Here is a 21,203-nt window from a genome sequence, read left to right as displayed (position 1 = left end):
TTGCAATTCTGTTGGTCTGGTCAGGAAGGACACTGATAAATGGAGGTTTTTCTCCCCAGGCCTGTGTCTGAAAGGCTGGAGATGCCTGTGAGGAAGGAGAGGGTGTGGATGAGAGCAAGACCCCTCCCCGGGCGGCAGGGCCCCAGGCAACTATTTTTCTGTGGAATCCATGTCTACAGAAACAGTCCGACGGCCCCATCTCACACGGCCCCACAGAAGAAATAACATGCCAGCTGACGGACATGATCCGCTCAGGAGGCTGCTCTTCTGGAACTGGCCTGGCCACAGAACCCCAGGACCACCCCATAGGTAGGAGTCCTGGGGCTCTTCTGGGCACCTGGGAAACCTGATGGGCAGGGCAGAGGGTCAGAGAGCACGCAGAGGGAAGACATGGAGGCCTGGGCTGTCCCTCCGGGTGGCTCTGCTGAGTCCACGCATCACAGCTGGCCTTAAACATGTTTGAGCAAGGTACTCTAAGGCACAGGGACTCTAAGACGCAGGGCCCTGAGCACGGATCCTGCTGGCCTGGATCTGAGGGAGGGAGGGAGTGAAGAAAGGGTAAGGAAGCCCCTGGGTGGCACTGCCATCCGAATGTTCTTTACCTGCAGGCCTGGAGAGCTGGGCCCCAGAAATGGGGAGAAGGAGGGCACACAGGGTATGGGCACTCTGGAGTCCAGAGAATAGCTGAGGAATCAGGAAGGAAGCTGCCCAGTGCCCCAGGCAGAGTGAGTGGGTCCTCCCCCAGCCCAGCCAGCCTGCACAGCACCCCGTCCGGCAGCCCCTGGTCCACACACGGCCCCTGAGGCGAGGGGTGCATCCTGATAGGCCAGGTGCCTCAGGAACCTGGAGGGGATGAGCACTCGGTGAGTCCTACTGTGTGCCAGGTATGGCATCCATCCTCTCCTTAAGGCGACATGTCAAACTTTCAGAGGGGAAAGGTCAGCAGACATACACATCTTGCTTGGTATGGCTCGGGAAGGTCACCGTGCTTCAGGAAGTTGAAAATCTTTAAGTTGAAAAATAGTAGCAGCTAACGTGCCTGATCGTAGAGCTTTGTATGTATTGACTCAAACTTACCCCAGAGGGTTTGGTCCCAGAGTCCAAATACCTAACCATTACACACCTGGCCTCCATCAGCAGGGCAGGGGACAGCAAGGGCCAGAAAATGAGGAGTGGGAAGAGAATACACCTGAGTAGTTACCCAGCCTCCTATGTGACTGTCTTGGTCAGAGCCACACCTGTAACCTCTCCTAAACTCCTTTTATAGATAGGTAAGAATCCCAAACATGAACTAAACCATAGGTACCACAAGAACAAAAGAATGTTGGCCTCACTGCGGGCCTGGCCAGGAGACTAAGAAGAGCCCCTGATCCAGGCCAAGCTGAAGAAGGGGGAAGGAGAGCCAGACCCTGAGGTCTGCAGAGAACTGGGGCCTTGGCATTGGGGTCCTCCCTGCCCCTGCCCCCGAGGCTGGCTGAGCGCAGCATGAAGGGAAGGGCCAGGCTGCAGGCAAAGGCAGTGCCCTCCTCCTGCTCATACTTTGTTCTCCTGAAGGAGCACACTCCACGGGCCCCTCTGAGCCAGGCTCTACACAGCACAGGATGGGACCTCTCCAATTACAGTTTTGCTTCAGAGGTAGAATTTAGGGGCACCTTCGTGGCTCAGTCAGTGATCTCAGGGTTGTGAGATCAAGTCCCAAGTCAGGCTCCGCACTGGGCCCCTCTCTTTTTCCCTCTGTTGCTCCCCCCGCAACATGCTTTAAACTAATTAATTAATTAAAAATCAACCTTTAAAAAAAAACCAGGTAGAATTTAAATCTGAGCCTCCCAGGCTTCCTTAAAGTGTAGCAGTCACACCACAGGCTCAGATGTCAGACAGCCCTGGATGTGGGTCCTAAGCTCTGCCTCTGTCCAGCTGTGTGATAGCTGCAAGCTCCTACTTAAACTCTGTGGGCCTCAGTTTGCTCATCTGTAAACTGGGGGTGATGATAATGACCTTATGCACTGATTAAACAGATTAAATCCAATAACCCCCAGGAAACACGCATCACAGGGTCTCAGGCAAAGGAAGCGCTCGGCACGTCAGTGGGCGTTACTATTGACCTCGTTTATCGCAGGCTGGATGACTCGAGTAGGTTACTCCCCCTCTCTGGGCCTCAATTTTCTCATCTTTCAAAGGAAGAGGCTACCAGATGATACATAAACCCTCACTAAGTTACAATATTCAGGGACCCAAGACATCTGCTGCCCTCCGCCCTGCTTAGTACTTCTATCCTTCTAGACGTGTCCACCTCCTGCATCTGAAGAGTGGGCACTTCACTTGGGAATCTCAGGGGGCTGCCTTGATTCTCATCCAGAGGCCTCAGGATGCTTGCAGCAAGGGGATGGAGAAGCAATGGTTGGGGCAAACGGGAAAGGCCACGGGCTGCTCAGGCCACCTCACAGGCCCCCACCCCTCCAGGGGCCCCAGAGGCTGCACCTAGTCACTCTGCAGGCAGAACCCCCCCTCCCCTGAGCATTGCAATGTATCTCTACCCCCATCACCTGCTCAGATCCCCCTACCCTCTCCTCTGTCAAATCCCAGATCTAGAAAGATCTTTACGGTCTCTGAATTGTACCTCTCTCCCAACACAGATGCCTTAGCGCCTTTGCAGGGCACGATCATCCTTCCAGTGCCAGGGAAGTCAGCACCTCCCCAGACAACACATCCCATGCCAGGCAGTCCGGTCTGTTTGTCAAGAAAGTCCTTGCTTTCATGGAATCAAAACCCACTAAGCTGAAGGTCAGCATGGCAGTTGGCTTTGGGCCTGGCACTGTTCCCCTTGCTCTTCCTGGCCTCCTTTCCCAGCCATCACTCCTTTAGGGAAACACAAATGGGTCCTCAAAGCTGGAAGTGCCTTTAGAAGGAAAGAGCCCTTTGTTTTCCAAATGAGGAGGTGGGGGCTCAGGAAGGGGAGGTGACCTGCCCTCAATTACAAAGCCAACAAATGGCAGAATCAGGCATAAGGCCCGTTCAGTCTCCCAGGCCACTGCTTTGGTGACCACATTTCCCTGCTTTTCTCGCTGGCCCTGGTTCTACCTGGTGGGCCAGAGTCTGTCCAATGTGCTGGGTCTCAACCCTGGCAGCACAGTAGAACCACCTGGAAAGATTTTTTTTCTTTTTAATCCCAGTGTCCAGGCCATACTGCATACCCGATTAATCTCCGGGGCCGAATCTCTGGGCAAGGGATTTTAGGCAAGCTCCCAGGTGGCTCTAATGTGCAGCCGTTAGTTTAGGGGAAGCCTAGCCCTCGGGACTCCTCCCTCAGTTACCTATGAAGCACCGCTGGGGAATATCCCTCCAGTTTGAGAGGCATTTGGGGGCAGGAACCATGAGCACTAATAGCTAGAAGGTTCCAGAGAGGTGATCCACCGGTGGTTGACAAAGGTCCTTCCTTTGGTTCTGTGGAGGGACCTTGGGGGTCACTGGGGTGGGTGGGCAAGATAGAGCCTGGGGTCTCCCCACCCCCTCATCCACTGTAACCAGAGAAATCCTCCCTCAACTGTTTTATATATCAGGACTTCTGTGGGAGGTGTTTGTGTTTTAAGTTTCTGCAGTTAACAATGTTGGCAAATGTATTCCAATGTCTCCATATTAAAGGTAAGAAAACTGAAGAAGTCTGGGTGTCCTCCTTGCCCCCTGTTCTGGGATCTGCAGCACCTGAGACCCATTTCCTGACATCCAGTCTTGACAGGATGAGGGCAGTAGGCTCCACCTCCTGGAGGAGAAGGGCTTAGAGGATCTCCCTGGGCTCCTAGAGCTTCTAGCATCCTTCTCCTAGGACCCAGGCAGGAAGGCCCCACTCTAAAACAGCTCACAGGTCTCTCCTCCCTCATCAGTCCAATTCATTTCATCAACACCTGTGGAAGCCTGACTCTGGGCCAGGCATGGCTGCTGTCCAGCCAGGTGGAGAGTAAACACAGTCAATCGAAGGCCGCTCAATTCAGCATGAAGAGAGCAACACTAGAGGCCAGCCCAGGGAGATATCCTCAGGGATGGGGCCCAAGGGGTAGTCACTCGGCCCCACCCGTCAGCGGCCTCAGGCTAGGGCTTCGGATGGGATCAGCCACAGCTCCCCTTTTCGAGACTCAGGCTTCACCAAGGCGGCATGAGCTAGGAACCCCAAACCACAGTCTCCCAGAGGTTTGGAGCTCAAACCAGGTGTAGGTAGTCTGGGGAAAATCTCTTGCCCAGCCTCTTGGGGGCATGGAGGGGAAGCAAGTCCTTCAACTGTCAACCCCCGTTTCCCCGATCTGGGTCTGGTGAGAAGCAACTGAAGCCCATCAGGAGTCTTTCTAGATGAGTCAGACCCGCCTAACATAGGTATGGTGGTGGCCTTCGCAGGAAAGGCACCAAGGCTCGACTCACGCAGCCCTCGAGAGGAGGCGAGAGGAGGTGGGCAGATGTGAGGAAAGAGGCTTGTGAGCGAAGGGGTGGCTGGGGCACACTCTCTCTCCCTTTCCCTTTCGCTCCCTCTTTCCCCCTCACCTCTCTTTCTCTCTTCCCCCCTCCCTTTCTCTTCCCCCTTTCCTTTCTCCCTCCCCCCTCTCTCTCCCTCTTCCCTCCCCCGCCCTTCTTCCTCCTCCATGTGAGGCAGGAGCCATTTAGGACAGAACAGCCTCCTCATAGGCCAGCTCCACACGCTCAGGCTGTGGGTCAGGATACAGGAGCTCCAGCCTCCTCCGTCCCCTCACCATGACAGGACACACAGGGCAGGCGCCCTCCAAGGGCCAGGCTCTCTCCCACACACCAGCAGCAGCAAGAACTGTGCTTCCCTTAGGACAGTTCCGATGGTGGTGATGGGCAGGGCCAGGGGCAGTGAACCCAGGTTCTCAGCCTTCCCGACTCTAGAGGACAGACATTCCTACCTACAGTCTGGAGAAAAGACGTGAGACTGGAAATCCCCTGCAGGGCTGGCTCTCTCCACAGGAGCCTGGCCAGAGCCTGTGGGCTCCAAGACTTGGAAAAGCAGCAGAGGAAGGAGAGGATCCAAGAGTAACACCTCCAGGGCAGGCATGGGGCTGCGGTGGGAAGGACAGAGGGAGGGGTCTGCCACCATCACTTAGGAGAAGATCAGAGAGGGAATCCCCCCTTCTTTGTCCTTTGCTCCTGACAGGAAAGAGGCGGTGCCCTGCAGGGTCAGGCCTGAGAGAAAGGAAGATGTAGTTCAGGTAAGAGTCTCAGACCCCAAGAAGACAAGGGAGTAGCTAAAGGGACGGTGTCCTGGTACAAAAAGAGATTATTGTCCTGATAGTGGACTTTACTGCCCTATTTTTTTAAGTCACCAAGGCTCTTTTTAAGATTTTTTATTTATTCGTTTTGAGAGAGACAGCAAGAGCACAAGCAGGAGGGAGGGACAGAGGGAGAGGCAGGCTCTCCACTGAGCAGGGAGCAGGACTCGATCTCAGGACCCCAGGATCATGACCTGAGCCAAAGGCAGATGCTTCACCGACTGAGCCATCCAGGTGCCCTAACTGCTCTATTTTTCTTGCAGTTCTGAACACTGAGCCATGGAAGGACAGGGCGGCAAGAGAATCAACATGAGGCATCAGAAAGTCCTTCTTGCCCAGATGCAGGAGGAATCCCCTGCTTTGAAGACCTTGAGTAAGAGAAGAAGCTCCCCAAGACCACCCAACTCCTCTCTCAAGTACAGAACTCTGCAGGCAAAGAACTGACACGAAGGCTTTGGGGACCAGGTGGTCGTCAAGGAGGGGGCAACGTGGGGGTCAATGACAGAGTGGGGAGTGGGAGTCCCGCTGTCCTTGGCTCCAACCAGCAGCCTCTCCTGGCTGCCCAGCTCATGGAGCCAAGGGCGCCGTTTGCAGAAAGGGGGCGGGAGGCTTGTGGTTTCTCCGAGGCTTTGATTTATTGCCTAATGCAGGCAAAGAAGAAAGAAGAGGCTCATCTCTAAGCCCAAGTCTTAGGAACGGGACAGGAGTCTCACATCTTCTGAAGGCCCAGCAAACAGAGCCCGCTCTCTAATCCTGGCTGCAGGTCTGAGCCTGCCACTGGGCACAGACACGCCACCAAGCAGGCTGCCTGTGCTCTGTGTCTGGCTCGGGATGCCTCCCCACACCCCAGGGCAGCGATGTTGACGGGGATCAAGACAGACCAAGAGGAGAAGCAGGAAGGAAAAGTGAGAGGCGGGGCACAGAGGGGCAGAGGGAGGGAGAGCAAGGACTGAGACAGAGAAGGGGAAGGCAGGAGAGACCTGGAGACTGAGGCGGGGGAGAGACCCTGTAGGACCCAAGGGCACTGCAAAAAGGAAGGGAAGGACACGAGACTGTCACAGCCTTGGAGTCAGAGACTCAGAGGCAGATCCAGAGAGAGGCTAAAGGCCAGAGGGGTCCAAGACCGGCATGAAAAGGAAGAAAGTGCTTAGCCATGGACCATGGACTGCTGACCACCTAAAAGCCTGAAGCTCACAGGCCATGGGTCCAAGGCCATTATTGCTGGCCCATAAACAACTCTGAGCACACTCGGAAAAGAGATTCCTTTCTAGGTGGCTATAGCCCCAAGCCAGGCACAGGACTGGATTTCAGCCCCTTCTTACCCATTCAGCCGGATGCTCTGGTGCAGTAAGCAACCTGCTCAACCATACAAAGAAGACCTGCAGGTCAAGTGAGGGCTGAGGGAGCAGCAGAACTGGGGAATGACTCACCAGCTTAGGGACGCTCCAAATGCTCATTCTATTGCTCCAGGATCAGCCTTCAAGACCCTCATTTTCTTCCCAAACACGTCCCTGTGGTGATGCGCCCTCCCCAGCACCCCCTCCTACCCAATTTCAGACCCTAGGCATCCCCTTCCCCTGTGACCTTTCATCCTCACTCCTCATGAGAACATGAGGGGAGCCTTGGGGGAGACAGTCTTGGTTGGGACAAAGTGAGCCACGGATGGGGATGGAAGGAGATGGTGCCTCAGTTTTTCCCTTCTCGAAAATGGGCCATCAGTTCAATAGCAAGGGGGTAAGTTAGTGAACTAACACAAGGTCCTCTCCAATTCTCACTTTCCTTTTGCTTTAAAGGAAAAATAAAAGGAGCTGGGATGAAGAAGCCTGAAAATAGAGGGAGGAGGCGAGATATTTACTGTGGGAACGGGGACTCAAGAGGCATAGCTGCAGAGACCAAGGTTGGGTCTCAGGAGGAAGCACGGCCAAGGAAATCCAATCTGGATTCCTCCTCTCCTGGCCCAATAGGTCTCATGAGGGGAGAGCAAAGACCTGCCTTTCTGGTCATTAGTCACATTACAAACAGACAAACAACGATACCTGACTTCCTGACTTCCGTGGAGGGTTGCCATAACTATCGGGTGCAATGAAATGTTTGTTTACAAATCAGAAGGTTTGTTACAGAAAAGGTGAAAGCAAAGAAATGGAAATCACAATTAAAATGAAAAGTAAAGATGAGGAAACCAGCAAGCCAGTGACAAACCAAGACCCAGGTTACAAATCTGCAACCTGCCCACAGTTCTCAAGGTTGCATCTGTGGAAAACGGGGAAGACTTATACTTACAGGATTTTCAGGCTGTAGAGGCCAGAGAATGCTTGTCCCGGGATGTGTGAGAGATGGTTCCCTGAGAGACGCCTGCGAACCAGGGAAAAGCATCAGTGATGTTGGCAGGGAACCCAAATGGGGGGAGTGGGCCCCCCCTTAGTCAGCATCTTGGGATTTGGGAGGGGTTGATAACTACCATTTATTGATAACAATAAACGTGTTCAATGCTTCATGCCCATTCTCACTTAACTCTCACAATAACCCTGTGAGGTGCCTAGAATTCTTTCCAAATTTCAAAGAAGGGATCTGAGGCTCAGAGAGGAGGTCAAGTCACTTCCCCTTAGGGTGACAGAGGTAGGCAGTGGCCCAGACCTGATTCGTGTCTAGGCTCCGGGCTGCTCCACAGTGTCACGTCCTCTCCCCTGCTAACCTGGATGACTCACCTGCCGCCCTCCACTGCCGAACTGCACCGCATCCTGTCACCAGGGGAGGGCCAGGTACAGACAGGGTGGGATCATGTCTCCCCATGCCCTCAACTACACAGCTAACCCCCGCTAATCCAGTAGGGTTAGGAAATGGGGTTTTAGAATTAGTCCAACATCCGGGTCTAATAAAGTATCTCCACGTTTGTCATGGGGTGATCACCAGTTCTAAAGGGAGCAAATGTGACAGAATAGCCCTAATGCCCCAACCACACTGAGCAGAGTCGAACCGCGGACGATGCGGAAGGCACCTGGGATCTCCCGAGTCCCCAACGACGTTATTACGTACTTCGGTTCCTACTGAGACGCTGTGCGTGTAGAGTCTGGGCTGACATACCTCAGAAGCTGTTGTTTTCTTTTTTAAAAATATATCTTTAATAAGAATCTTGTTATTTGGTATTTGCTTAAAAAAAAAATTGCATGGAAAGGCATCATGATATCTGAGGTCCCCAAGCTTGGACCCTATAGGTGGGCATTTGGCATGGAAAGGTCCTTTAGCTGGAACCTTTAAAAGGGGCCCAACCCCTTCTCGGGGACCCAAAGATGGAAGACGAGCCTTCGGTTCTCAGGTTGTGCCGTGGATGCCACCTGTCCCAGCGCCTCAGCCTTCACGCCTGCTTTTCGCTCCCACCCAAGATGTGGCATCTCCACCTCAGAAGGCCCCTTGCTGCCTCCAATTCCGTCACTTCCTTCGAGCACTGGCTTCATACTCCTCCCCCAGGAAGGCTTCCCCGTCCACAGGCTAGACACTCCCCCCCACACACACCCTGACCAATTCCTTACCCAGAACCCCCAGGGGCCCACATTCCCCTGCTCACCTGCTGGGCACAGCTCTGCTGCCTCACCTAGAAGCTCCCTGAACTTCTATCTTGTTTTCCCCCAGAGCATCTTGAGCTTGTCTTTCACACAGAGGGGGAGCTCAATAAGTATGGGGCCTAGAAAACCCAGCCATGGCCCTGGGGTTGATCAAATCCTAACTCCAGCAGGGGCAGGCTGACAGCATCTTGGGGGAGCACTGTCTAGGGTGGAGATAGGAAATCGGTTAGGGCAGCAGCCGGGCCAGGGTTGGGGTGGAACTGTGAATGTTTTCAGAGCCAGGAGCGCATGCTTTGCAAAGTTTAAGCAAACCTTAGTAGAGCCCTGAGGATCGACAGTGGTGCAAAAGCAAGAAAAAGCAGGCTGGGGACAGGGGTTAGAGGTTAGGAACAGGGCTGGGATGAATGCGAGCACTGGGAGCAGAGTGACCTGGCTTCCCCAAGCAGACAGGCCGGGCACTCTAACCGAAGAGATGATTTATTCACAAGTACCCCTGGAGTCTGAGGCCAGCCCCAAGGACTGCAGACAGAGAGCAACAGCTGTGGGAAGGCATTAATCAGGGAGGAGTTGCTGGAGGAAGTGGGCTTATGTGTTCGGCCGTGATAGAGGAATGCATTGTGCCTGACATGGTGGGCACCGGTTGGAGGGGAAGTCTCCTGCTCAAATGCAGGAGGGGAAACGAGGGCAGTGAACATGACTGGCCTCAATGGAGCAAAGTTGGCCAGGCAGGTTTAAGCCAGGTTGGACGAGGGCCTTAGAAGTAGATCCTTTGGGCACTGGGGAGCCAGAGAAGGTTCTTGAGCTGGTGAGATGCTCCCTGAAGACAGGCAGAGTATATTGGAAAGGAGGCTGGTGCAGTGGGAATAGAGAACAAGGGGTGCTGGGAGGCTGGTGCTACAGCAGTAGCAGTGGGAATAGAGAACAAGGGGGTGGAGGTGAGAGACACTGCAGAGAACGAACCACCGGGACATGGGGGTGGCTGGTAGCTGGACACGAGGGATGAGAGCAGATCAAAGATGACCCCCAGGAAGAGAAGCAACCACTGACAGAGGGGAACCACTGATAGAGCTGGCCTCAGGGAAGACCGAGAGCCAGATTTCTGAGTGCCTATTCCATGTGGTCCCACAGGGCGGCTGGGATTCACAGATGGCCCAGGTATGAGCTGAATACGCTGCTATCAAGAACAGCTTCCCACTCCCTTCCCTTTGACCTCCAGCCCTCCTCCCGGGGAGCCCTAGCTCCTACAGCGATCAGTGGTCCCAAAGCTTCGCCCCCGAGCCCCAGAAAGCATCTACTCACAGCTCCTCCAGGAAGCGCAGGTGATGGAAGAGGCCAGGCTGCAGCTCCGTGAGGTTGTTCATGCTCAGGTCTCTGCATGGAGAGAAAATGGGAAGGGAGCCGTGAGCTGCCCAGTGGCCCCGACCTGTGCCATCCAGGTCCAGACACCCACAGCACACCCAACACACACATACACCCTGCCATCTCATTCCAGAGCCAGCCTGGCAGGAGCAGGTGCAGTCTCTAAGAGTGAGCACTGGGCTGGGAGTCAGGCCTTCCAGGTCCGTGTGTGTGCGTTCCCTCCATGGTTTCCAATTTTGCCCTCTGCCTTTCTCCTCCCTCCGCCAGACTCCCCCAGGAATGGCTGCGGTTAGGACTATGAGGGAAGCTGACCTCCCTGTCATGGGAGAAGCTAGAGAACCATTCATAGAGCTTCAGAGCAGAAGGGGAGGGGTCACTTAATACAAGCAATGCCTCATGCATTCTTTTTACCAAAGGGGGATCCGAAGCCTAGGGATTACTGCCATTTCGCTATATGGAGCAGGTTTATGCAGTATTCACGCACTCGTGTGCTCATCCCTGCAATGGCCATTTATTCGATCCCAGAACCAGTGGGATTTCCCTGCCCTCGGAGCTCTCTGCCAGTCCCTTTCCTGTTAGCTTTCCTCCCGTAGACTCCTGCTACCAGAGGACCTCCAAGCAAGTCCCAAAAGATGCCAAGCTTCCTGAGGCAGATCCTGACCCCTCCATGGATTCCTACCGTGGATCATTCCAACCTTCCCATACCATGTGAGAGACCCAGTGGGTGATTTCAGGATCACTGTCCTCTAAAGATACCTTGACACAAAATAGCCACAATATTAACAGCTGACACTTACTAGGCCTACTGTGTCAGGCACTGGCTAACCTTTAACCAAATAATTTCAGGTAATTCTCACGACAGCCCCAAGGTAGATTCCGTTGTTATCTCCATTTCACATTCAAGAAAACAAAGAGGAAAAAACATTGAGCTTTGGAGTCAAAGGCCCTGAGGTCAACTCGGTCTTCTACTTATTTATCAGACCTTGGGCTCTTAACCACTGTGACCCTCAGTTTCCTCATCCATAAAAATGAGATGAATAACAACAAACCCCAAGGAGGGTCCGTATAAACAAGCCGGTGCTTACAGACTGCCTAACAAATAGTACATACAAAATTGATATTTGCTTTCTTCCCTCCACCTGCCCTCAGTGACCTGTGGGCAAGGGTCCTCACCCAGCAGGCCTGGGAGCTAGGTGGGAAGGAGCTGGTGCTTTCATTGGTTGGTCCTGCACTGTGTTAGCATTTCCTCGGTTTGTGCCTGGGTGAGCCGTGAGGTCTCAGAGTGCCTGTGTGTGTGTCTTCCACATTTGGGTTCCATCCTATTTCGAACTCTTAATAGCTGCTTCCTGCCTCTGCCAGCACCCTCCCTGAGGGGTACAGAGGTGGGTCCGAACCAGACCACCAGATCGCTGGGCACCACCCCACCCCCCCCCGCCAGGCCTGCCTGCAGCTTTCTCCCTTCCCTAGGAATGCACTTTTGCTGTCAAACCTGAACGTCTCCATTTTCCCCCAAAAAATGAGCGTGCTTTATGTGGATGCTCAGAAAGGCAGGCTGGCGATGGTGGGGAAATGTGTGCTTGGGAGCCCAGTTCCAATCTATAAAAAGACTGTTTAGTCTCAAATGTTTTATCTTTGATAAAGCTTAGACTCCGGACGCCATGTCCTCTAAAGAGGGAAGACATTCCGTTCAGGGTAGAGCCAAGGAACTGGCCTGCTGAACTCAGGGCTGCTTCTTGTCCACAGCTTCCTCTCTGCTCCGTGTGGGGACAGGAGGGCCATCCCTGGGCCTGCCCCGTCCAAAAGAGGGCTAGGCAGAAGGGGGGGCTGGTATGCTGATGGCCACAGCTTAAGGAGCAGAACCAAGAGAGTTCATTGATGAATTTTATGTCAGAGTTTTGTTCTCAGGATGTATCTAGACTCCACTAGCCTGGGCTTCCGGCAGAGAGGTAAAGATGCAGGGGTGCACCAGACCGTGGCAGGGGAAGGAATGGCAAGGCCCACAGAACCTGTGTCTGACTGGACTCCACCCCTTAGAGTCCTGGGCCTGGCGCAGTCTCAGCCAGGCAGGGAAGCACGAGGTGCCCCAAAAACGATTACCTCTAAATATTTACCCTGTGCATTTCTGGACGTGTCTCCACAGGAGTGGGAGCGGGAGTTCAAGGAGCACGCAGGGCATGTGACTCAGACCTCATCACTCAGCTGTCCCTCCAGGGGCCGCACCTCAGAGGCTCTGATGTGGCTCCATGCCCCCACCCCACTCCCTCTGCCCCCCCACCCTGACTAGCGGCCTCATTGTTCTCCCCTGGGGAGGAGGGGGCCTGGACCCCCCAGCCCGCCTCCACATCCTGCCCAGGACAACACACAGCCCAGCTGCAGGGCTCGGTAAGGGGGGGGGGCATGGGAGGTGGATTTCCAATGGTGAGGGGTGGGGGGAGCCCCATTCAGACCTGGCCTTCTCACAAAAGGCAAGGCGTAGGGCTGGTGCCCAGGAAAGGGAGAGGAAGAGGAATGCGTAGAGCTGAGAGAGGGAGGTGCAGGGCAGGTTTCAGAGCTGAGATCCTCCAAGCGGATGCCACAGGCCCTGGGAACGGTGGAGGGCCCTGGCAAGAGGCACCGGGCCCTGCCTGGGAGGCGAGGAGGTGTGCCTGAGCAGTCTCTGGGAGGGAAGCAGCATGCGGGCACTCTGAACACAGGGGTCGTCCTGTGAAGTGATGGTTCTGAGACAGGACTTTCCTGGGGGCTCAGCTGTCCTTGTGCAAGCCGGCGAGCACATTCAGGCCATGCTTGGACCCAGGGCAAATAAAGAGGGCAGCCAATCCTGGGGGCGGGGGCGGGAAGCTGGGGTTTGCTTGTGGCTGCATCTGCTTGGCTGTATGAACTTGTCAGTATCTACGGAGGGGGCTGTATTGGGGTTCATGAGCTCTTGGATGTGCTTGTCTTGTGGGGTGCTGGGCACGCCTGTGCCGTGTGTGAGGACATGTGTGTATCTATAATGCGCGCATGGGACTAGTATACTGTTAAAAGTCATAAACGTTCTCAGAGCATCACGTGTTATAAAGACAAATTCTTTGGGAGAAATAAACAGCCTCACCGAAGTCTCACTCCTGTGGTTGGAAACCCTCTTTGGCTGTGTGACCCCTGGCGAGCCGGGTTCCGTCTCTTGGCTACAGGGCTCCTCTCTGGCCCCTGTCCCGGCCCCAGGAAGGGGCACAGGTCGCTCAGCGACACTGTTTGTTGGTCTCACTTGTGGCTGAATTAGATTCTCCATGCCTGAACCCAAATGCTCCACTACTATCGCCCCGTGGCCACTACGAATACACACGCGCACACGCATGCGTATTCGCGCACACACGCACGCACGCACGCACCAGCGCTCTCCAGGACCAGCTTCCTCGGCATGCGTGTTGACCTGTGCAGTTGCACGCACACCCACGCGGCCCAGCTCAGTTCCATTCTCTGCTGTTGTCGTTTGGGAATCCTTAATAAATTTTGAACAGGAGGCACCACATTTTCATTTTGCACCGAGCCCAGCACATTGCTTCTCTCAATCAGACTGCGGGCGGGGGGGGGATTGAGAGGATGGGTTGCAACCCCATTCTGAAGTTTTCTTGCAGGACCCAGAGGGGCTACATGTTCTTTTAGCTGGACACAGCCATGGGGGGGGGGGGTGCAGGAGAGGGTCAGGGGGCGAGGCTGGCAGGAGGGGAGGGAGGGGAGGGAGGAGAGAGAAGAGAGGGGCAGCCCTGGGCACGGGAAGTGGAAGTTTCTGGCCCCACGTTAGGAAAATGTTCTCAGAGCTTTACACTGTGAGGCACCAGACCACCCAAGGAAGCTGGGTGAGGCAGTGTCACCATGGAGACAACAGGGTTTGATAAGAGGGAGGATGCTGGGGAACTAAGGGGACAGACAGCAAGACCTGAAACTGGGGGGAGGGGGGGCCTAGGGTACCCTCCCCCCTGGCAATCTGGCTGATCCCCAAGGGCACTGGTGAAGTTGTTCTGTTTGCATTTTTCCTTTGGGAGAAGAAACAGAGAAAGGCGAAGCCCCTGGGCTCTGCTGGAAGGGACTGTCCCCACCTAGCTGGAGAAGCCTCCCAGGAAGCAGGGCCCCTTCGGCATTGTCTCCACTGTGGGCTAAAGTTACCCGTCTCCACAGCCAGGTAAAGGGCAGTTAGAGTGACCAGGAGATAAGCCCCGGTCCCCAAGCGTGACCACACCCCAAGGTTACCTCCTCCATGAGGCCCCTGCCCAGCCCCTGCAGGCAGAGCTGGTGTGGCATCCTCTGGGTGCCTACAATATTCTGTACACGCTCCCTCAGTGACGATGACTGAGCTCCTGCCATGTACCTAGCACTGCACCTGCCTTCACTATTACCCCAGCACGAGGCTAATTAGCTGCGTGATCCTGGTCATGCCGCTTGACATCTCTAAGCCTCCATTTCTCATCTGTAAAATAGGGATAATAATAGTACTCAACTCACGCTAGTTGTAGCAAGAATTATGCGAGTTACTAAATGTAAAACAAACATAGTGCTTAGTAAATATATCTTATTAATGTTATAGTCATCTAACCGAATTATAATGATTAGTATATAATAACCCATATGACTATGAGTTTCAAGGCGAGGACTTAATCTTAGACCTCTCTGTATCCTCCAACCCTAGTGGGATGCCTGGCAAATAGGGGTGTGCAATAGACACCCAAATTAATGCATTATAGACGGAGATCGATGATACAGCCTTCCCCAGCTTCTCTTCTTGTGGCTGACAACCCTTGCTCCTAGGAAGTTCTCCCTGTTTTCTAATTTGAGTTTTTCCCACTGCTACATAAACGTTACAGAGGGCATAACCTCTGTAAAGAACCTAGTCGGTGCTTAGTCCCAGTCTGATGCACAACCCGTGGGGCCTATTGCTAACAACATCTCTCAATCCAGCATCCTCTAGAAAAGGTAAAAGTGAGGTCAATCCTCTGAAGGATCCCTCGGGCACCTACAGTGGACCTTCAGGTTTCTCTTTGGCCTCTTCCTTTCAGGGTAACTGTCTCTGATTAGGGCCTAATGGGCTGCCACAACGTTCCTTCCCCACAAGGGCCAGGCCAGGCCTGGCTCACTTCCCACCAGGATGGGAGACAGCTTGGGGGTTGACGGGTAGCAGGACAAGCCAGTGTAGATATAGCCCACTGTGGGGGATGGGGGAGTCCCTCCCACTGAAAAGGGCCAGTAGACAGGCTGGCTGCCACGGGCACCATCTGGCGCTCAGGGAACACTTGCTGAATTCCTCGGTCAACAAGAGAGGCAGGTGCCACGGTAGAGAGGGAAGAACGTGGAATCCGGAATCAGGGAAGCTGGTTCAATCAGGCCATACTGAGGTCCCCTCCAGCCCTACAGATCATTCTTTCCTGACTGGCTGCAGTATGCCCAGCACAGGGGTAGGCATCTGGAGGAACAGAGACAAAGCACAGGGCAGGGTCTGGGCCCTCCAGGAGTTTACAGTGTTGCTGGGGAAGGATTGTTTACTCACAAAGTAGCAACAAAAAAAACCCCACATATGTACTCTGCTTTGCGGTTTACAAACAGCTCCTGCAGCCACTATCCCAATTAAGTTCTGAGCTGTGTGTCCAGACTCGAGACTAAAACAGAGGCTCAGAAGGGGGAAAGGGTAAACCACTATGGCTTCCTGGGGCAGAAACGAGGGTGGGGTGTATATGAGACATGAGCAGCTTGCAGAACTGAGTTCAGAGTGGAAAGCACCCAGACAGCACCCCATGTTACGCAGTGGGGGAGGGGGCTTGTCAGCAGGGTGGACAGGACTGGCCATTCACCACAGGGCTGTTAGAATCCCTGGCCTCACTCCTTAGTACTGGTAGCATCTCCCAGTTGTGACCGTCCGAAACACCCCAGGCATTTCCAAACACCCCCCTGAATGAAAGTTGCTTTCCTCTTCTTGCACTCAATCAGTTTACAAGTGAGGAAACAGATCCAAAGCTGGACAGAGTGACCTGAGGTCACACAGCAAGTTGATGGCAGCGAGAATTAGATCTCCTAAACCCCAGGCAATGCTCTCTCCACCCCACCACATTGATCTTGGGTTTCCTAAAGCAGCCTCCCCTGCCCAGTTGACTCCCTTAGGTGACACCTCCTTATCGGAGATGACGTGGTACCAGCTGTCTTCTTTGAGATTCTAAGCACACTGGTTGACACAAAGTTCTCTTGGATTTTTGCAGTTTTCCCAGATTGCCAAACAAGGGAGTGTACTCCAATCAGGATAAAATGTATCTGTCTTCACATGACAGCAGGACACATTCTCTTAAGCTTTGTACAAAGTCCTAGATGAGAACAATGCTGTAGTTTTCAATACAAGGACTATTGCCTCATTGTGTCATGTCCTGACTCCCATGTTTGTAACGAGCATGTCTTCCAGACTGTCTGGAGTGGCAGGAGGGTGTGGAATGGAGGGGCGTAGTGGACAGTACAAGAGAAGCTGGAGGGGTGGACGAGGTGGCCCTACCCCCCTCCCCTGACTTGGGGCTCATTTCTAAGGGGAGAGAAAGTCCCCCGTGGTTTCTCAGCAAAGGTGAGGCTCGCGCAAGTCAGATTGAACCAGAGAGAGCCAGGACCCCCAGAGCATCCTCGGGCGGGTCATTCAGGGGGAGCAGGGAGGGGTAAGAGCAAGGGAAGGAGACATTCTTACAAGTCAGGCAAAGAAAAGTACAAGGTGTTTTTTTTTTTTAAAGCCCTGGGTTAAAAGACCACCGAAGTCAGGGAATGTCGCTCATGGGTATCATGATATTTCATCTGTGGGCGTGGGTCTCAAGTTCTGATGGCAGAGAAAGGAGGCCAAGGAGGGAAGAGGCCCAGGAGAGGTCCCTTCTACTCAGAGATGCTAGATTTGGGATTTCGTGGTTTGGTGCCATCAGAACCAACCTCAGACCAAACGCTATGGCTCTGCCTTCTTCTTGTCAAACAAATAAGGGGGAAATCTGATGGCAACAGCATGCCAAAGGTGTGGGTGCCTGGGCAGAGCGAAGAAGGGGACAGGCAGTGGGGATGGAGACAGAGTTCTAGGATGGGCTCTGACCCTCAGTTCCTCAGGGCAATCTCTTTGTGAGGAATTCAGGCTCATCCCAGGCTAAGGGACATCTCTGGCTCTGCAGGGTAAAGTGGCTAAGCGTGGTGGCCCACGGAGTCCCCGAATTCCCGTCAGAATTATTACAACATTCAGGTGCAAGGGCTGCTTCCGCCCAGGCAATTAGTCATGACCCTCGGAGACCTTGCATGGGGTAGTCAAGAGTTGGGCCAGTGAGGGCTGTCCCTCTGCCCATGCCCAGAGCCAGGCGAAGGTTCTCAAGAGCAAAGCATGGCCCAGGGATCGCATAATGTGTGTATGTGTGTGCTTCTCCCCCACGGCCCAGCCATGCCACCCACAGGTGGAGAGGTTAAAGGGCCGCGGGCCTCCTGGGCCCAGGCAGGGCTGCAGTGTGGTCTAACTAACGTGAAGGGACAGAGCCTCTGGAAGCTGGGGAGGACGGGTTCCGGACTCCCTTCTCTCCGCTCTCCCTCCTGAGAGGCAGCATAGACCACCGGCCGGTGCAGTACCCAACACCTACATGTGATTATTTCACTTTAAGTTCATTAAAATTAAATCAAATTAAAAATTGAGTTCCTCGACTCCACTAGCCACATTTTAAGGATCAATAGCCACACAGGGCTAGCGGCTACCACGATAAACAGTGCGATCTAGAACATGTCCAGCATCAGAGGGACATTGGACGGCACAACGACAGCCTCCGGAGTCGGACCTGTGTTTGCTCTCCAGTTCTGCCACTTACTGGCTGTGTGACTTTGGGCAAGTTACTTCACCTCTCTCTGCCTTAGTTTTCTCACTGGTAAAGTGCTCAGCCAGTGCCTGCCACAGGGTAAATAAGCAACTGATATGACCCGTGAGCACCTCTGCCTGCCTCTACCATTCACCGAGACCCAGCTCGAGTGCCTCCTCCTACAGGAAGCCTCCGGTCTTCATCCATACATCCATACATTTACTCATCCAGCCATATGTCATTCAGCCAACATTTACTGAGCACCCCACAGGCCGACCCTGGCCAGAAGGACTGAAGAGGCCTGCAGCAGGAGCGGAGCGAATCAAGCCAGCCAAGGAAGGCAGCAGTGGCTGTACATTTGGGGACCTGCCCACTGAGCCCCGTCAAGCTCTGGTCTCCCCTGACCCACCAGCTCTTTTCCAGCCCTTATTCCCATCTCTGGCTCCATCTAGAAGGGCACCATTTCCATACACAGAGGTGTTTGGGTGTGAATTCTGTCTACCCTCTCACACTTGAAGCACCATACAGAGGACGATGCCATCGCATTGGGTAAGACCTCACCAAGGGGAAGAACTCTGTGTCCCTCCTCAGACTGGGAAATCCCTGAGGGGTGGGGTAGGAAGCCGAGGGGGCACAGGTGGGAAGGACTAGGGCCGCATGAGGACCAGAGGTGGAGTCCACTTTGTGCGCGGACCACAGCCCTGAGTCCTGTTTGTTCAGCAGCTGAGGCTCTTGGTGCTGCTGTCTTGAGCCTTTATTTCACTGGATAAAGGGACAGGGTGTGTCTGGGGGTGGAAACCGAAGAAAGGCCCCTCTATTCAGAGTCACATACCTCCTACCCCCGCATCCCAGATGGAAGCTTTCCTCTCCTATGAGGGTCCCTTCGCCTTCCTGACCCAGCAACTCCACCTACCTCCACGGACGGACACAGGAAGGAGCACCCAATTGCCACCTACTCCCACCCCACCCAGGAGCCCCACCAGGACACCTTTTGCACCTGGTCCCAGCTTCAGTTTGAATCTAGTGGGAAAGGGCAGAAGCTGGAAGCTCGAAGCATATAGTAAGAGCCAATTCTGCTGGGGCAGACCCTGGGCTTTACAAAGGCTTTACAGACCCATTTTACAGAGGACACTCAGCAAAATCAAGGTCCCTCTGATGCCAAAGTCCCAAATTGTGTCCAACCTCACCCCTCTGCCTCTCCAGTTCCCCTCCATTTGAATGTCTTTCCCAGTGTATAGAGTTCTGGGACATCCTTGGTCTCATTTAATTTAATCCTTTTATCAAGCCAGGGAGTGAAGCAGTATTTATTCCTATTTTAAATGAAGAAACGGAGGCTGGGAGATACCGAGTTACTTCACATCTACTCACACAGCGAATAAGTGGCAGAGCCAACCCCCTCCCCCACCAGCTGGCTCTGTTGAACCCAGTTGCATGGGAGCCGGGAGCCAGTGCGCAGGGCGCAGGGCGGCAGCTCGGCCCCCAGGCACCCGTGTCCGTGTTGTGCGGCTGCCCCTGGGGCTGAAGGGCCCGGAAGCAGGGAGGCAGCCGCTGCAGCTCCGGGAACAATGCAGAGGGATTAAGGCTGCCCGGGAGAGCCCCACCCATCTCGTCATCCGCAGGCTCTGAGTCCCGCTCCCAGGGACCCAGAGAACCAGTGGAACTTTCCGGAACTCTGCTCCCCTCCTCCAAGCCCACCTGGGCGCGCCTCGCCCTGCTTTCCTGGTCGGCCTCGGGGAGGTCCTGCCACACCCGTGCCGTGCGCAGGCAGGCTGCTGAGGTCCCGAATGCCTAGAGCCCCCAGGGACTCCTGCCGCCTCCCCTCTGAATCTCTCGGGTCTGCTGCCTCCGTCCCACCCTCTGGTTGGTGTCCCCAACAACCTACCCTCTTCCCCAACTCCCTACCTATTGGGTTCATCGGACTTGCACAAAGACTAGATGTAAGATCCGGATCTCACATCCCTGCCCAGCAAGAAGTTCTTCCTGAAGTCTAACCTCACTCCCTCATGCTGCAGTTGGACTGAACAGAGTTCTGCGCCTTCCGTTAGGGTGTAGTAGTTTGTGGGCTTGGGTGTCAGACTGCCTGAGTTTGTATCTTGGCCCCACCACTTACCAGTTGTTTGACATTGGGCAAGATACCTTTCCTCTTTGGGCTTTTACTTTCTGCATCTCTAACAGGTTATGTAATGGTTCCTCTTAGGGGAATTGTGAGGGTTACATGGGAGAATCCTTGTGTGTCAGGGGTAGTGGCTGTGCCTATCAAGTGGCATGAATGCCAGTTAACATCCCTCCCCTCCCCTGCATTCAACCCCTACAGCTCTTCCTCCTGGAGAAGCAGCACAGTAGGGTCACAACGGAAATAGGGTGGGGAAGCAGAGGGGAGGGGAGGGGAGGGGAGGAGAAGGGAGGGAGGGCATTCTGGGTCAGCCCTGCCCTTAGGAAGCACCAGCTGCTACTTCTCTCTGCTGCTTCCAAGTGAGTGCCACCTGCCCCAGCCCTGATCTTCGCATCCTTTGATCTTCTGATCTCTGGCCAGGGTCCCCCAGCCAAAGGCATTCCTGTCTCCTAGGCCTCCTCCAAGGAAGAGCAAAGGGCTGGGCTCCTGCCCCTTCCCCCAGGCTCCTGCCTCCTCCCTGTGCGTGTGTGTGTGTGTGTGTGTGTGTGTGTGTGTGTGTGTAACCAGGACTGCCACAGAAGCCCTGGGACAAGGTAATAGTCAGGTTCCATCTGAGGTAGTGGTGTCTGGGGGAGAGGGACATGGAGAAGGGCTGGCCACTGGACTGCCACTGGGCATGGTGCCCTGGGCTGGGACTGGACCCTGCTGGAAAGGTGCCTTCAGCCTCAGTTCCTTGTTCCGAGTGCCCTTGTGTGCAGAGCCTCGCTGAGCACTGGAGGAAGCATGTGTGCTCGTGTGTACAGACAGGGAGGACTCCGCAGCCGGAGGAGAGATGCAGAACCATAGACCCAGCCGGACAGAGCCTTGAACGTTAGTGCTGGAAGACTCTCCAGTGCCTGGGCCTCAGGAGGAAGCTGACCTGCGGTAGCCAAGAGGGACAGGTTTAGCCATTAGAAAGTGGCCTGAGTACTTTGCAAAGTGGGGGACGGGGCTGGGGTGCTTCGGTTGGCAGTGAGGGATGGTGTAGTAGGCTGAATGGTGGCCCCCCAAAGACACGTCTACATCTTAATCTCCGGACCCCGTGAAT

General features: G+C 54.4%; 1 protein-coding gene across 1 annotated transcript in view; it reads right to left on the bottom strand.

Moving 5' to 3' along the window:
• LGR6 (leucine rich repeat containing G protein-coupled receptor 6) overlaps positions 1-21,203 on the bottom strand; it is a 118,004-nt gene that overhangs the window by 80,509 nt on the left and 16,292 nt on the right. Inside the window, exons 2-3 of the mRNA XM_057315721.1 lie at positions 10,130-10,201; positions 7,551-7,622 (exon numbers count right to left, since the gene is read on the bottom strand). Of these exons, the coding sequence (XP_057171704.1) occupies positions 7,551-7,622; positions 10,130-10,201 (144 nt within the window). The remainder of the gene's footprint in view (positions 1-7,550; positions 7,623-10,129; positions 10,202-21,203) is intronic.

This window comes from Ursus arctos, unplaced genomic scaffold (genome assembly GCF_023065955.2).
Source record: "Ursus arctos isolate Adak ecotype North America unplaced genomic scaffold, UrsArc2.0 scaffold_2, whole genome shotgun sequence".
NCBI lineage: Eukaryota > Metazoa > Chordata > Mammalia > Carnivora > Ursidae > Ursus > Ursus arctos.
The sequence above is the reverse complement of the archived record's forward strand: the minus strand, read 5'-3'. Positions and strand labels throughout refer to the sequence as shown.